Below are 17,511 nucleotides of genomic sequence, written 5' to 3'. Positions count from 1 at the left end.
GACATTTATTTGCAAGCAGATTACAGCATTTTCTTCTATTTAATATTTGGGTAAAAGATTACATGGAATATATTTCATCTCTCTTAAAAACAACTGTCACAACCATGACTCTGGTCTGGGGGATACCAGGCTCAAAGCCATAAAACAAAATATGAATTTCAAGAAATTATTTTTTAAATTATATAAAAATACGACCTAAATGGGCCATTTCAATCATTTGTGAATAATAAATATATTAAGGTTTCCTACTGATAAATGGAATGTCTCTAAAGGGAGCTTGTTAATGGTTACATGAGCAATCACTGTAAAATATAAGATACTCACGTTTTAGGATATTTCTTTGCTCTAATTCTTCAGTCGTGGGCCTCTGGCTAAGCCTCCTATGATGACAAAAAGTATATACTGCAGGTTACAAACAAGACCTCCTTGGTGGGAGATGCAAAATAAAATAACAAAGGCGCAAAGCTTTGTTTTTTTCCTGTTTTGAGAAACACAAATCCATTTTAAACCTACGAAATAGATTACCATCCCTCTGTCAGTTTGGAGACTAAAGATTGTGGCTGAGACTACTACCTACTCCCCATTACCCATTTTTCCTTCTTCCTTTTAGATCTAGAACCTCCTGAGCTATGCTGTGGCTCCCAACTGGAGACTTCTGCCTCCCTCGGTGTGGCCATGTGACTGAGAGCCTGCAATGGGCTGTGAGCAGAGCGGTATCTGTAACATCTGCCTTTTACCCTTAAAATGACCGAGTGTGTCTTCCCTGTTCTCTTTCCTTCTTCCACAGGCTAGAACTTAAACATGGTCACGTGAGCCAGCTTGGATCATAGAGGAGACTATCATGGGGCAACAGGGCAGAATCTGGGTGCCTGGCTGACTGCAAGGAACAGCACTCCTCACCCATTCTGGACAGCCCACCTACCTCTGGACTTTTTTGTGAAAAGGAAACAACCATGTGAAAGTGTCTTATGTGGACCACTGCACTTTTTGGTCTCTGTTAGAACAGCTGAGCCCACCCCCTAATCAATACACAGATCATTAGAATCTAGGAAAGTCTTCTGCCTGAGAGCTCATACTAACTCAAAAGATGTTCAATGTACACCGTACAGAGTTTCAAGGGCAATACAGCTTTTGTGACCTCAAATAGGTTTATAACACACACACGGTTATCCTGAGATATATGGGCCCTTTCCATCTGCCTTCAAGAAAAACCAGGCTCATTTGTGATTAGTAGCTAACGACTGGTACCTAAAAGCTGAATGAACTAGCAACACTTTTCAACTTTGTTCTTGGTTTGGTTTATAGTATTAATATGTTGTAAATCACAGATTTGTTGTAAAATTCCTTCTGGATGTAGGATGAGTTTGTGCAAAGTAAACTAATATATATATGGAAGGTAATCTTAATATAAGATACTATNGTTGTAAATCACAGATTTGTTGTAAAATTCCTTCTGGATGTAGGATGAGTTTGTGCAAAGTAAACTAATATAAATATGGAAGGTAATCTTAATATAAGATACTATCAATTCTTGGGGCGCCTGGGTGGCACAGCGGTTAAGCGTCTGCCTTCGGCTCAGGGCGTGATCCCGGCGTTATGGGATCGAGCCCCACGTCAGGCTCCTCTGCTATGAGCCTGCTCCTTCCTCTCCCTCTCCCCCTGCTTGTGTTCCCTCTCTCGCTGGCTGTCTCTATCTCTGTAGAATAAATAATAAAATCTTTAAAAAAAAAAAACAGCAAGATACTATCAATTCTGATGCAATGGCTGTGGCAGAAATGGTGTGGAGAACTGAAAGCAATGATATTTTAAATACCTCCTTAAGATTTTTGTTAAAGTTCAATCTTCATCAGAGATACCTTGAAAGTAACGTACATAACGGAGCCTACGGAAGAACCCAGGGAGCTACTATGCCAGCCGATTTCATGCCACCCAGGTACCTATGTATCCTGTTACGTATCTACATCGTACCATCCACCAAAGGCATCCTCCTCCTTTTGTTGATGGAGTTTCCTCCTTCAGGAATGCCCTTCTCTTTTTCTACCTACTGAAACCTTACAAATGACTAAAAGAGTAACCTGCAGGTGGGTGTTTGGCCTGTCCCACGAGTGAGCTTTAAACTCCTGGTTCTCTGCCCTGTGCAGTGGTCACACACAGGTCACCTATCAGAGCACTTATCACACAAGTAATCATGAAGATAAGGCAATAATCCTAGCTCTCACTACTTCATACTTTTAAAGTCCCAGGCACTCTGCAAAGTGCTTAATTTATATTATCGTGGATCCTCAAAATAATTCAGCAAGGGAGTAGCCAGTTCCCATTTTGCAAAGAGGAAATGAGAGATTAATTCACTTGCTTGAGATAAAGTACTAGTGAATGTTAGAGCACAGCCTCATACCTAGTTCTCTTGACCTACACGTTTGTGCTTTTCACTTGACCTCACCATGCAGTATCTCTTTCTGTCTGTTCCACTACACAGAGTCCCACAAGGTAGGGACTATCGGTGATTGATCTTTGAATGACAGTGATTAGATGTATGGTATTTGTAGAAAACAATTCTGTAAAAGTTACCTATTTTGAACACTAAAATCTCTACTCAAATACAATTTTTTATGGATATGGTTTACGTGTATACTTACAGAGGCTCTCATACTTTGGAGCGTTGGGGTAGAATCCTTACATAAAACAGAGAGAAGAGGCTGTTCTGTGTGGATGGTTGAGTGTAGTGACATGGGGGGTTTGACACTTGGCTTGGGCTTTGGTGACCCCAAAGCCACTGACTGGCTAGACCAAAGGGCAAGTTCTTTGACTCGTTCGCTATCCAGGACCAACTTTAGAAAACCACATAGGCCAGGTATGCCCTTACCCAAGGAATTCACAATGATCTCAGCTGGGTAGGACACCACAGGTGGGAGAAAAGCATGAACTGGTCAGTGCTGTACGAACATTTCAGCCATTACCTGACGAGCTTGGTTCCAATTTGCTGTCGGATCTCCTGCCTCTCCTCTTCAGATGTGCGCTGCAAGATGTTTTTGTCCTCTAGTTCCTTCTTTGATGGTCTGTTGCCAAGTTTGATAGCAAGAGTATCCCTTCGTCGTATTTTACTTGCCAAAGCACCTGAGGATTGGAAAAGGCAGAAACGCAGAGAAAGAGGCTTTAAGCAAGCAGCACTCAGGTTACCTGTGGCATGGACTTTAAACAGAGTCCAGACGAAATTCTTTATCCACATGCGAGAGTGGAATTTTAATTAACCTCAGGGGGAAAAATGTTTTGAGTTGGATGTAGTTCATTTTGAAAAACTGAAGAACTATTTTTAAAAATGTTCTGAAAAATGTTGGGGCACCATGAAAAAACTTGCAAATATCACCTCATCATTTGGAAAGTGATTATTTGAAGTTTATTTTGCTGAGACAGCGTATCATGGAATAACTGATTGTGTAACGCTTTCTTTTCTAAGTCTTAAAAACGTAGCTCTTCTATTTATACTGTGTAGTTAGTTCTTGTCTTCCCCTTTCCTCTACTCAGGAATCATGCTGGAAAAAGCTTACCTACGGTAGCAATATTTTAATCCTTAATTAACAAGAATCCTCAACAGAGGATAGTTAAGACCAGGTGGATGATAATGATTTTGTTGTCATCCAGTACAAACTAAAAGGAATGTGACAAACTGATGTTTCATCATTAATAACTTTTCACAATGTATAAATTCAATTCCACAGAGAATTACTCCTAAGTCATGATGCTTAGAAGTTTAAAAAACAAAAGCACTTTCCAGTTCCCTAAATTATATATAAACAGTTGGCTTAATCTACTGTATCATTTCTTCCTAAAAGGCATCGTATGTCACCTATTGTGGAAGAATGATTGTTTTTGATTCTTCAAAGGTATTTGTCATTCTCGACTCATTCTTCCCTCCCCTCTCTTTAAACCCTAGTATAAAAGTGAGTGGAAGTCTCAGACACCTCCAATAAGTAATCCAGTGAATCTGAGTTTATGCTCTTTATTCATGAAAGACCTCAGGGGGCACCTGGGTGACTCAGCTGGTTAAGCGCCTGCCCTTGGTTCAGGTTGTGATCCCAGGGACCTGGGATCAAGTTCGGCATCCAGTTTTTCCTCTGCCTCTGCCTCTCTCTCTCTGTCTTTCATGAATAAATAAATAAAATCTTAAAAAAAAATAAAAAGAAAGATCTCAGGGTAGAAAGGCCATCTCCGATCATTCAGAAAACACCTCTGTCATTAGAAAGCTCTGATTTCTTGTACAAAAACAAATGTGCATATCTTCCTCATAGACAAAGGCCTGACCCCCTGGCCCCTGTGGAACCATCTTTTGGAAAGGTCTGTCATCAAAAGCTAAACTTTAGAACACATGCATTTCTAATTTGAGAGAAGAATATGAGGGGAAAGAAAACACCAGCTATCTGATCACCAATGGCTTTTGTAATTTACAAAATGCACCTGCTTCAATCCACCATTCATTTCCATCCCCACCTCTTGAAAAACGTCTTACTTTCTCCACTGCCATCCTCGTCTTCATCCTCTTCATCGTCGTCATCATCAGTGTACAAGACAGGCCCATCAGAGTCCGAGTCATTGGACTGGTAATCCCTTTGGCCTTCGTCCTCCGGGGCACTGAAGGATTCTGAAGATTCTCCCATCAGCCCAGGAGTCAGTAGCTGAGGTGTCACCTTTCCTGGCTCATCTTTGGTTGTAAAACTGTTAAAGGCACAGCAACACAGGGGCGGGGTGAAGCTCAGAGCAACCCTTGGGGACAACACCGACACCATGAGAAGAAGCTCTAGCTTCATGAGCACCTTTCAAGTTGGCGAAAGGAGAAGGCAAGCATAGGCAGCTAAGGACAGTGAAATGGAAGAGGAGAACTGTATGACTTCATTCTCAAGGTTTTAGATTCTTCATCTATAAAATGAAAAGGAATGACCAGATGATGTCTGATATATTTAGTACAGGAATATGGTAAAACTATATTTTGCAAATTGATTTTTCCATAGCCATGGGGCCTCAGTGGAAAGAAGAGTGGACTAGAAATTTCTGGATATTTGACTTTGTCTATCCTTATTCTGTACCTGTAACTCCTACTTATCCTTCAAGCCTTAGCTAAAGCCGTAGCTCTTCAGGAATCTTCCATTGGCATTCCATCTAGATCCCTGCCCTACCTCCCGGCTCTTAAGGTGACTGGAAGGCAACCTCATTGGAGTTCTTAGCACACTGCACCTCGACCACCATTCACTTGTCTGCCATCTCAGCCCTCAAAGCTCCTTGACAAGCGATTCATATTGATTTGCAGCCCAACACCTAGAAGGGTAGTGACAGAAAAACACACCTTCTTTAATTGATATATGAATTAAACCTATTTTCATCACAGCCAGTGTGTCAAGTCAAAAAATCATGTATTGTCTCTGTGTTTTAGTTTCTCCACTTGTAAAACTGCCCCTCACAGCAATATATTAGTAATGTGACATGGAAAAAGGCAGAGTTAAATGCACTCTATACAAGAAAGGTGATGTGCACGGGTGCAATAATTTTCTATTAGTTAGCTTTGGAAGAGTCTCTGGCTTCAAGTTACTATAAATATACAAAGCCTGACAGTTTTCACAGACTGGAACAGGAAAAAATGTCATTGAAAACATAAAAAACATATCATATCATATCAAAAACAATGTAATCTTCATTTTAAGGTTCAGAAAATCCCCAAATTGCCTTCTGATATAAATAGAAGAATCCAAATCTGGACGTCACACTTCTGAAAGACCGTTTTGTGCAAAGCATGTGCTTGCTGTTTTCATTAACTTAAAAAACCAAAAAAACAGTTCTTTGAGTAATAAAAACAGGTAAACTGTCAGAATCTAAGGTACTGAAAGTTGTACTTTGTGGTTATTAGTCTAAGCACGCTAAAAAATTTTCACTTATTAGAAAAACCCAACAGCCAAAATTCTTGTTTTCAAAAGGGAAACTATGCACGGCATATTTTATGTTTTTATTGAGAAAAATATGACAGCATAAAATTTGCCATTTTAACCATTTAAAAGTATACAGTCGAGTGGCAGTTAGTCCTTTTACCCTGTTGTACAACCATCACCTGTCCATCTCCGAACCTTCTCATCTTCCCAAACTGAAGCTGTCCCATTAAATAATAATCCCCCCTCTCACCCCCTTGCCCCTAGCAACCACCACTTTACCTTCTGTCTCTAATGAAGTTTGCTATCTGAGGTGCTTTATATAAGTGAATTTATGCAATATCTGTCCTTTTGTGTCTGACTTACTTTACCTAGCATGTCTTCCAGGTTCATCCGTGCTTTAGCATATGTCAGAATTTCTTTTAAGGCTGAATAATATTCCATCACATACATATGCTGCATTCGGTTTATCCATTCATCAGTCGATGAACATCTGGGCTGCTTCTACCTTTTGGTTGTTGTAATAACACCACTAAGGACACTGGTGTACACATATTTATTCAAGTACCTACTTCTATTTTTTTGGCTATATACACAGAAGTAGAATTGCTGGATCACATGGTAATTCTAGGTTTCATTTTCTGAGGAACCACAATACTGTTTCCACAGTGTGAAATCTCCTTTTAAATATGGACGACTTGTCCATGGTCTGGATCTGTAGTTGGTTGCCACTGGAGGCCATCCGTGTTTGAACAGCCTGCCATTGGGGGTGACCACGGCACGTCTAGTAGATGTGTCAATTAACAGCACATTCTGAAAAGCGGAACAAAAGACACTTCCGGGCTGAGGCCCTGTGTTTGTTTCTGTCACCGCTCACTAATTTATTATGATACCTATCATTATTTTAATGTCACCATTTGTATTTTATAATGTTTCATAGTTTTCAAAGACTTCTGCATACATTTACAACTTATATCTGTTCTACAGTATAAGGGGACCAATAAGTTGCAGTTCAGGGAACCTGAGAAGACCATGGGTACGCTGCCCAAAACAAGATAACAAGTCCATTCTAGAACTGGGACTTAAGACTCTTAATCTACCTATTAAATGTTGTATTTTATTTTATACTTGATATTGTAAGCTATATCCATATCATATGTAGATTATAATTTACTTAATATTAAATTATTATACTCCAAATTTGTGCCAATCAACTCATGACTCACCTCTCATTTGCCCCCTAAGTGTCTCGGGCACACTGGACAAAACAGAGAACTCAAGTGTTTGTGGAAATGGACTAAACACAGTCAAGTCCCCTTTGGATATGGGCTCCAGATGGGCTTCTTAGTGTCTGCCTTAAATTATCCCAGACCTATAAGACACTAATGAAGCCGCCAATAAATAGAAATCTACCACATGGTTACTACCCTGCAATATGTGAATAGAGGAAGATATTTTTACACATTGCCACTTATCTTCTTTAAAGTTTTGATATTTGTATTCCAAACAGAAGCCTCTTCATAAGATGACAGGATTTTCACACATTCGTTCACTAAACATAACTGAGGGAAAGTTCTAAGTAAAGCAAATGACTAAGAGCTAGAAATTCTAACTGAAATATCTACTTAAAAATGGAAGAAAGAATTTGGAAAAAAATTTGAGAGACTACTTATTCCTTTGTAAAAAAATTTGAGAGACTACTTATTCCAGGCTCATTAACTCAAGAGCAAACAAACCACTCCTGTGGAATGAATTGTAATTTAAATTTTAACTTTGAAGAACCTACAGAGAAGAAAATCCCAATGTCCTCTTCTAGGAAAGGATTATAGTTATCCGTAGTGACAGGAAAATCTATATATAAATACCTCAATGCCTGATGATGTCCTAAGCTTGCTCTCTGATCATAGTTCCAGCGGAAATAGGGAATAGATGCTCGCCTCTTTTGTCTGACAATCCTGTGCATACTTGGGCTGGAGACTGACATTAAGCTCCCCTCCCCATGCAGCACAGTGCTGAGAACAATACAGTGCCTTCCCTACATGTCTGTCTAAGGAAGCAGACTGGACAGAGTCAAGTCACCTTGGGATATGGGCTCTCTCACTGCCTACCTAAGGAATCACCTTGTTGTACATTGTCCTTTAGTATACTGAACAATAAACCCATATATTCAATCTATTCAGACCTGTCTTAAACATTTGTACTTCCTGAGTATGTTGGACATTATTTTGGTAAAAACTAATTTTAACAATAATGTCTTGGCCTTGCTTACCTTTTTTTTTTTTTTTTTTAAAGATTTTATTTATTTATTTGACAGAGAGAGAGAGGGAGAAAGCACAAGCAGGGAGAGCAGCAGGCAGGCGGAGGGAGAAGCAGGCTTCCCACTGAGCAGGGAGCCTGATGCGGGTCTCAATCCCAGGACCCCGGGATCATGGCCTGAGCCCAAGGCAGATGCTCAACCGAGTGAGCCACCCAGGCACCCCATCATGCTTACTTTTGTATCTCGGTGCTGAGTGCACTGCCCAGCACACAGAAGGCAAGCAGGAAATACATGCTGAAAGAATGACTTTTGAGTTCTAAAGGTTGGAGTTCATTGGAATGCTGGAACACACACACTATAATTAAAAGAAGACATGTGCTACATGCTGGAAGTGTTAAGGACGTTGTAGCCATTCCTTTCAATGTCCTCTCCCATATTGTTTATTAACGTGTCAAACAAAAAAAATAATTTGTAATTTAACATTTATCTTTCCTTGGCTTTCCTTCAAACCATGGTGCTCAAAATGGTAAAAACAAAAACAAGTAAGAAACAAACACAAAAGAAATTGTAGAAGTAAAAGCAAGTGCTTTGGAAACATACACAGTCTCTTAGAGCACGGACTCTGACGTGCGGCTCTGAGCGTGAATTCTGACTTTGCTCTGTACTAAGTGGGAAATCTAGGGCAAACTATTCTCCCTCTCTCAGTGTCAGTTTTCTCATCTATTAAACAGAGATATTTCAGGGAAGACTTATGTGAATTAATGATAACTGACAGTTCCTGGCATTAAATAACTATTCAATAAATGAAGGTGATTATTAACAGCAATTGAATAATTAACAATAGCCTCTTGATCCAAATCGACTTAATTAATGTACTAATTTTTTTTAAGTCTAACATAGCAAAGTTTTCTTTGAAAGAGAAAATATTAAATGATTACAAGAGTGAATTTTGGTTTTATTCTTAGAAAGAGGAGAGGAGAGGGTGGATTTAAGAATGCTAAGACTTCTCCAGACAGAATTGGTTATGACGTCTACTATACTCCGACAGTCCTCCCTTCATACCTGTGGGGCAGAAGAGCTAATGTGTCTTTTTTGCCTTTATGGACAGGACTTTGTGAGGGATTAGATACAGGGAATGAAGAAGAATGAGAACCCTTAGGATGAATCCCAGATTTCCGGCTAGGCCAACTGGATGATGTCACGTTTGTGGCATACCAGATTCTATACTGGTTGCTGGGGATGCAGAGGCAAACAGATACGTTGCTTAGCTCTGTCCCATGGGTAGGAAAAAAGGGCTGCCACAGTACAGTAGGTGCACCAACCCATTCTGTCCGGATGAGTGCTGAAATGTGTCAGAGACGAGGTAACACTGGAGTTCGTGGGGAACTGAGAAAGCAAGAAAGGGGGCCCCTCTGAAGCTGCGGGGGTGGGGGTGGAATCTGAGAGAGTTCTTTCCTGATGGTTTTTATTTTCCTAGAGAAAGAGAAGGCTAAATGACTTGTAATGAAGGTAGGCAGGAATGGGTGAGCATCTGGACACAAGTAGTAAAGATTTAAAGTAGCCACTGTAAGTGAAGAAAAGGGAACTGTCCAGGGAAAAGAAAAGGGACTGCTGAACAGTGATGAAGCAGGCTCTAAATCTACTTGCAAGCCACAGGTCTCAGGTGGTACTTGCCCGTGGGACCGACATCATCTTCTCTAGTAGCCTGTGACATTCCTGGGGCAGGGCTATGAAAAACCAATGGCTGGATGATCCGTGTGCTTACCTCACAATCACTAGATTACATTAGATTAAACAAAACCAAGTAGGTTCCTTCATTTCCAACAGAGTGCTTTAGTGATCTTTAGCACCCAGCTTCATAGGGGATATAGACGGAATATGAGGTTTATGCCCCGACTCACCATTTTGCATTTTCTCTGCTAACACTCAAGCCAGTGCCTGAGAGGACAGTGGTTCTGTTGGCTGGCTCTTCGGTCCAGAGAAGCTGACTTGGGTCTAAGGCAGGGACGGGCAGGTCAGCTCCACTGCTGACCAGGACAACAGGAGTGTCTGAGGCAACAGAGCACTGCTCCTCCTGAGGAAGAGGAGGGGCGGGGAGAGGAGGCGGTGGAGCCAGAGCAGGTGGAGGGACTGCAGACTGAGATGTGCCTGAGGTCTGCTCATGGGTCCCAGGGACAGTCTGCTCAGGTTTGAGACTCTCTGCCCTCGTCTCAGAAGGTTCTCCTTTAAGGTCGGACGTGCCAGAAGGGGTTGCATCTGTGGACGGTCGAGAGGTTGGCTGCTTGCCACTTTTTTTCTTGCCCTTTGTGATTCCCACTGTCCCTGTTTTGCTAGAAAGCGTCTCCTTTGAAGCTTTGGGACGAGACGAGGTGGAGGAAGTAGATGGTGAAGCTGAGGCTTTGGACCCAGTTGTTTTTTTTGAATGAGAGGAACCAGCTAAAATAGAGAGATTTTGCATTAAAAGTCAAAGAAGCCTTTTAAATAAACAAATGAGTCGCAACAGTCAATTATGATGTTCCCTTTAAAATGTTAACATTTGTCAAATAAAAGGAAATAGGCTAATAAGGATAATGGTTTTATTTTCTGCCTCCTCCCTATCCTGAAACTAGGAGGAAGCCAGTGATGCTGAAGGCAAAACCGTAAGGGACAAGAGTCCTCTCCTAAGGAGAATACGGAGTCCCTCTAGTTTTTTTGGCTGGACCATCCAAAGGGAAATCCTCAGCTGCTTATCTTATAAGTCACCTGAAGGAGTCCCTGGTGCCCCACAGAAGGGACATCACAGTGTATAAAGGACAGACAGCAGCTGTCTGGGTACAGTGCCAGGTCGGGCTCATCACAGATTCACCATGTTCAATGACGTCTTCTTGGGAATGGAGTGGCCTACATTCAGAACGGCCAGGGTATACCCCTGTGGCTCCTTTCTGGACCCAAAGCAAGTGTACTCAACTCTAAACCAGTCATCCCCATGGCTCCAGAGAGAGAAGCTTGCCATACGGGTCCGCACCTCCATCTGCAGTGGCGATGGGCCAGAGAGAAAACACACGGCCACACAGGAAAGACAAGTCCCCTTCAAAATATCAAAAGGCTACCATTAAGGAGGACTCTTCAGGTAATGAGCACAGGGTGTCATATGCAACTGATGATTCACTAAATTACCTCTGAAACTAATACTACACTCTATGTTAATTAAATTGAATTTAAATTAAAAAAAAAACCCCAAACCCACAAAATATCAAAAGGCAGAAAAAGTTATTTTTTTTACAAAAAATGTCTACCAGGGTAGCACTGGAGTAATCTGAAGGGAAAGAGTGTCATTCTCAGATCTTGTGACAAACACCCTCACAAAGCCAATCTTCCTTCCTGCTTACATTCCTAGAGGGTCTTCATTAGAGGAAGGCTGTGGCTACTAGAAGGTATTTGCCTGCTTTTGGATAGGACTGCCTTCAACCAAACCATTTTCAGGGAAAAAAAGCTTAATTCTTCTCTTCTTTATATCATTTTGGGAAACGCATTTAAACTCCTATGAGAATAGTCTTTTGTTTCATGACCTGTATGATCTATAAATTTCTCTCAATTGCCTCTTCTGTTGTAACGTTGTACTTTCCTTCTTTTTCATGAGGGGTTAAACTATCTTCCACAGAACTATTACAAAATATCTTGCTAGTACCCTGGAGCCAATCCCCAAGAGATGTTATTGTAACCTACCTTTATTGAAGTCAATTGGGGGAGGGTCAAGAGATGAAGAACAAATAAAGGAAGAGACAATGAAATGTAAGACTCCATCAGCTCTGATACACTAAAAAAGACTTGAGTCTCACTTGGTGAAAAGATCCAGACTTAAAAGATATCTGTATGGCTTGGGGGCTTTATTATTTTAGATAAACGCAACTAGAATTCACACTACCCCAAGTCTGGACCTGCTCATACTTCTTCTTTGAAGCTAACAATCTTCTTGAATAAGACAAAGGTATTAAACATACTTCTACAATCTAAGTCCATTCTAAATTTATTTCTCGCAACAAATATCTAAGGATTTGATATTTAAACAAGTTCAATTACTTTTGTAGGTAAATTGAACAGAAGCCCTTTCACATACCAACATATCTATTAATGTGCATTATATTACATATATATACATATATATGTATATATATATATTTTTTAAAGAAAATTCTTTCTTTTGTAACAGCAAAGTTAACTTTAGCTCGACTTAAGGAAAAAAGACAATTTTTTCAATGCCTGGGGTGCAGCTTCACGTCACACTTCTCTAGATACTTCTTTAAGTTTCTTCTAAAATGGTAAGACTTTGCTGAAATCAACCACGTTGCTTAAGCTACCTTGAATTAAGGCCATGATTAAAAAAGCAAAGCCAACTCTCCTCAGTTAAATACTATGGTTGTTAACACACTGTGTAACAATGAGAAAGAAAAAAAATACAGGAGATTTGACCTTCCTTCACTCACAGAGCAGCTGAACATACTAAGCCAGCATCTGGTTATCTGGAGGTCTACACTAACTGAGGAATTGAGAAGAACCCTAACTGATAGCTTTTACAAGAACTGAAACATCTGACTAAACATCATGAGTTGCATTTGAAGTAATTTTTCTGGGAGAACAACATTATTCAAATAAAACAAAGTCACCATTTAGAGAGCTCTAAATGGTTACAAATGGAACATCAGTTGGATTTTGAAGGAGTATTATCAATATTTGATAAAAGGATTCTTGCACATCAGGCTTGTGGGTATAGCTCAATGAAACCCGTTTCTCTGGGACAGCCCGAGAAGAGCAACACTGTTATTCACATTATGGGCCAATGGGGCCTCATTTAATACAATGGATAATAATGTGACTGTATTATTCTCCTAGGAACATCATGAGCCTATAAATAAACCATCAAGTAAAATATCTGGATATAACTCAAAATCTCTCATGAAAGCTGTCCCCTGCCCTAGCATTAATCGCCAGCTTTCTTCTGAGAGAAATGAGAGAGTCCAAGCCAAGTCAATAAGAGCCACTACCCTATGGGGCAGGAGGAAGTGAGAAAGTTTGTGTAATTCCCAAGCCTGGGGTGATTGTTTGGGGCTTTTCTTTAAGAACTGGATCACTGCCTGCCTCACTTCAAGCACTGCTCCTCGGGTTTGCTAGGCAGTCTGGGGAACACAGCGATGCCAACAAGCATGGACACAGGGCAGTTGGTAGCTGAGGAAACGGCCTGTCAGCACTGCAAGCACAGTGTTCGGAGACATTTCATTTCAGAGCTTATTAGAGACACGAAGACACTCGAGGTCAAAGGCCGAAAAAGAGAGGAGCACAAGGAGAGGAACATCTATTTGTATTTGGAGGTCTGCTATACTGTCAAGGAAGCCATTCTCTGAGCAGTACAGGTATAAATGATGGAGGGAAAAAGATCAATACGAATATCCTGGTAGCCAATTGCAAGAAAGTTACTGATTTTGAGGAAAGTAAGGTTTGCTACAACACAGAGAATGTTTATGCACGTGTTAATGGAAAAAGCCATTCAGCATGTATACTTTGATTACTGTCCTTTTTACAGCGGGACGACATGGTAGGCTTGTTTATGCCACTTGACTAGAAGACCGGGAGCTCCACTTTGCATTAAGCATATCTGATTTGAAAGGAAAGCTGGACAGACATTACACGTTGTTTGTAGATTGCCTAGACCACCCCTGGTGATGCGCAATAGTGACTTGTAACTATGTAGTGGGATGCTATTCCTTGTAATACACGGATGTCTGGGGATGAGGGTGGACAGTGAACACTGAGCATGTGACTTTCAACTCGGATGAGAAGGCTGTGATTCCAGAAGAGACTGGTGGGGGGGGGTGGACTAAGTGATATGAGCTCTTTGTCATTTGTCAGTAGAGAAATGACTATGTATGTGGAAAGATTTAAGATACTAAGATCCAGCAAAAATGTCGAACATATATGCAACTTAAGATATTTTAAAGGAAAATCCAAACCAAAGAGCCACCCATAAACTCAAATAGGCAGAAGGCCAGGCGACGTGGAGATAATGTGATATCAGATCACTGGCATTCATCAGGCATACTACACCCTTAGTCCTTCTGCTGGTTCTTACACAGATAGTGGACACTTGGAATGAAAGAGGTCTATTCACCCAAAAACTAATCAACTGGTTGACTTTCCTTTGGTGGAGGCAACAACAACAAAGGAATCTCCTGAGTGTTGCCTATGTCAAAGTGAAATTCACTGGTATTACATTCTAAGACACCGGACACCAAAAAGGCCACCGTCCCTAGAAAAAGCAATGAGCCCCACCCCAGCGCCAAACACCCTAGACTCCAGCCCCCAGGGGGCATACTCACCAGCCTCTCTGGTCGTGTTTCGGCTTGTTGGCTTGGGTGGAGGGATGGGGGCCTGCTTACCAGGAGCCTTGGTAATTTTTTTACTAGGAGGCACTTCGTCACCCTTGGGGCTTGCCCCGGCAGCAGCCCCTTTTGGAGGCACAGGTGTTTTTTTGGGCTTAGGTTTGGGTTTAGGCTTAGGAAGAGCTGGAGGACATGGAACAGGAGTTGCCGGTGTTTCAGAGTGGTTTTCAGTGTTCTCTACAAATGAGAAAGCGAACAGAAGCAGACTGATACAGACACACACCATATAAATAGAAAGAGCAAGACATATGGCGACAGTGATACCAACACGTGGCTGCTTGGCCCTTCGGAACCAACGTGGTGTTTCGTACCAGGGAAAGCACAGTCAGGGCAAAGACGATCAAAGGTGCATAGGCTGAAAGCCAAACCGGGGTGCACTGTCTGGGTACATGAATCATTCCTGCGATCAAACAGGGTCGCACAAGTCACTTTGATGGAGTTATGTTGAGGACGAGTGTCAATGTCCATTGTCAGGGACTGACACCAGCCATGAATCAGCAGCTGCTGGGTAAGGATCTGGGCAGGAGAGCTAAATTTAAATGTAACAAAACTGAAGGGAGCTGAGAGTGGCAGGTCAGTGCACTGCGTATAATGCCATGAGGACTGACAGGGAGGCAGTGACTGGACTTCATTACCTTCATGGTAATGGGACTTGGTGCAGGGACTTTCTCTCAGGAAAACTCAAGCCCCACCAGTCAGAAAGGGATATGAGTTCTGTCTCAAATTACAGTAAAATATCAATCATTTTCCATGCTAAGAGAGACTCTAGACTCTCTTCCAGGAAGCACAGTGCACTGACGAATAAACTGTTTTCTACTATTAAAATTATTCTCAGGCTCTCACGGTGCACAAGGGCAGCTTCCTGTTTTCCAGCAACTTCCTCTGACCTTTTCAAACAGGGTCACAACTCCAGGTACAGAGGGTGCAGAATCTCCGAAAATATCACATTTGTTTTGCAACGTAAACACAAGTTACAACTTTGAAAACACAAGGGTTGAAATTCATTTAAAAAATTCATACCTAAGAACAGACGCCTTTCACAAGATTTTGCCTAACTGGAGGAGAGACAGTCTGTCTCTCGTTATGGAAAGCGGAGATGCTGAATGTTCATTCATGTACTCACATCCATGTTGTTTCTAATGGTGGCTGATCAAAATTAAAATAAATTAAAATACAATTCTGGTCCAAAGAGCTAAGCAGCATTTCTTTAAATATGGAGCACAGTTAAAAAAACACAAAAGACAGTGTTAAGACAAGAGTAAGAAGCCTCTACTGGATACATCCAGTCCCATTACAGAATGACCAGAAAGGGTTTTAATATTAGAATGCATCACATTTTATTATTATTACTTTTGTTTCATTTCTCATTCTAGTGAGTGCAAAGTGAGAACTGCCATTTTTTTGACTACATCCCCTCAATGCACACAGATAACTACCATAAGAATGATTCTAGTTGCAGTAGGTAATTAATAAAGTTTTTCGTTTATCTTCCCCACGAAGCCCACCACAGTCTCCTCTTGCCCCTCAACTTACTGGTATTTATGGTCTGAGCTGCTTTTTCAATATTTACTGGAGGCTACTTGGTATGTGCGCTTTTCAGTTTACATATTGCGTCTTTTTAACTAAGTGGTGACTTGCCTAACCTCCCTGGTCTGAACCAGGAGGCCACTGACTCACAAACGTCAGATTCGAGAACAATACCAGTTGATGCCACACGTAAATCATTTCATTTTAACATAAAACATACAAACCTATGTTGACTTATCCGTCTTCGGACATGGGGCACAGGCCTGCCCTTTAAATACGCCTTCATGTGACTCTTTGTAAGATCAGACGTTGCATAACGCCCAGAGATCAAGCCTGATGATACTGCCCATGGTGAACCCATCAGACTCATCGGTGACCCTGGGAACCTTAATTCTCTTTCATGCTATAAACCTTCACAGGTCTTAGCCTGTCCTCAAGGCCTATCACTGAGATCTTTCTCCTTTCCGTCTGAAGTTTCAAATTCTAAAGCTGCATCCCAAAGAATGCAGCTTCTGGGTTTGGGAGGGAGGAGATGTTCACTCTACAACAGTTGGGAGTGACAATCCCAAGTCTTCTGACTAAATTATAAATTCCTTTCGTCTAAAATGTCACATCCCATTAAACGCAATGCATTAAGCATGAGGTCTGCTCAATGAAGGCGACAGGCTGATAGTTATTAACACCACATTGGTAGAGAACAAACTCTTACTTGTATCTGAGAGGTAATGAATGAAGTCCTTATATTTTTTATTACCACAGGCCCTGAAGACATGATATAAATTGATGGTGCATATGAGTATTATCTTTTCAAGAGGAGGTTAAGCAAGGGGTGTCTATTCATTCTGGGTGATACAGACACTATGTTTTAAAACAATATGTCTGGAGGATAGCTGTTTACCGTGACTCCTTCCATCGGGTCAACACTTAGAGCAAACCTGAGAACAGTGCATGGCCCTCACTTTGCCAAGAAAGCACCTCTGCCCCAATTCCTCTCCTTCGCCTGACTACTCCTTGTCTCCTTCAGATAGCAGTTTGGAAATATCTGCTTCTAAGAACAAAATTTGGTCCCCACTGCAAGCTCCCCTGTCTCCATGTGCTCGGGTGTTCCAGAGTACTTTGTATCTTGCGTGGCGATCGGGTGCCTGCACGCTGGGCTCCCGTAGGCCGCGATCTGCTTGGAGTCAAAGACCATTTCTGGCTCACCACTCTTTTCCTGGACCCAGCAAAGTCCTACCCACGGGAGCCCTTCATTATTGTTTGTGGAACAAATGCATGTGAGTCACTCGTTACTTCATGGAAAGCTCTCTGTAACATCTCAAGAGATAGAATATCAAATCATTTTCAGATTCCTTATATTTAATACCAATATATGTATAAGAGATTGCAGATCAGTATTTCTTATGTA

General features: G+C 41.3%; 1 protein-coding gene across 6 annotated transcripts in view; it reads right to left on the bottom strand.

Annotated features, from left to right (window-relative positions):
* Positions 1-17,511, bottom strand: part of PHACTR2 (phosphatase and actin regulator 2) — a 252,458-nt gene that overhangs the window by 37,982 nt on the left and 196,965 nt on the right. For 3 of the 6 annotated variants that reach the window (XM_019796139.2, XM_034669222.1, XM_034669223.1), the window contains exons 5-9: positions 14,517-14,756; positions 10,068-10,602; positions 4,505-4,710; positions 2,958-3,114; positions 325-380 (exon numbers count right to left, since the gene is read on the bottom strand). In XM_019796139.2, the coding sequence (XP_019651698.2) occupies positions 325-380; positions 2,958-3,114; positions 4,505-4,710; positions 10,068-10,602; positions 14,517-14,756 (1,194 nt within the window). The remainder of the gene's footprint in view (positions 1-324; positions 381-2,957; positions 3,115-4,504; positions 4,711-10,067; positions 10,603-14,516; positions 14,757-17,511) is intronic. The other 3 variants (XM_034669225.1, XM_019796145.2, XM_034669224.1) reach the window with 1 other exon arrangement.

The sequence above is a fragment of the Ailuropoda melanoleuca genome, chromosome 10 (genome assembly GCF_002007445.2).
Source record: "Ailuropoda melanoleuca isolate Jingjing chromosome 10, ASM200744v2, whole genome shotgun sequence".
In the NCBI taxonomy this organism is placed as follows: domain Eukaryota; kingdom Metazoa; phylum Chordata; class Mammalia; order Carnivora; family Ursidae; genus Ailuropoda; species Ailuropoda melanoleuca.
Note: the sequence above shows the minus strand (reverse complement) of the source record. Positions and strands in the feature narration are given on the sequence as shown.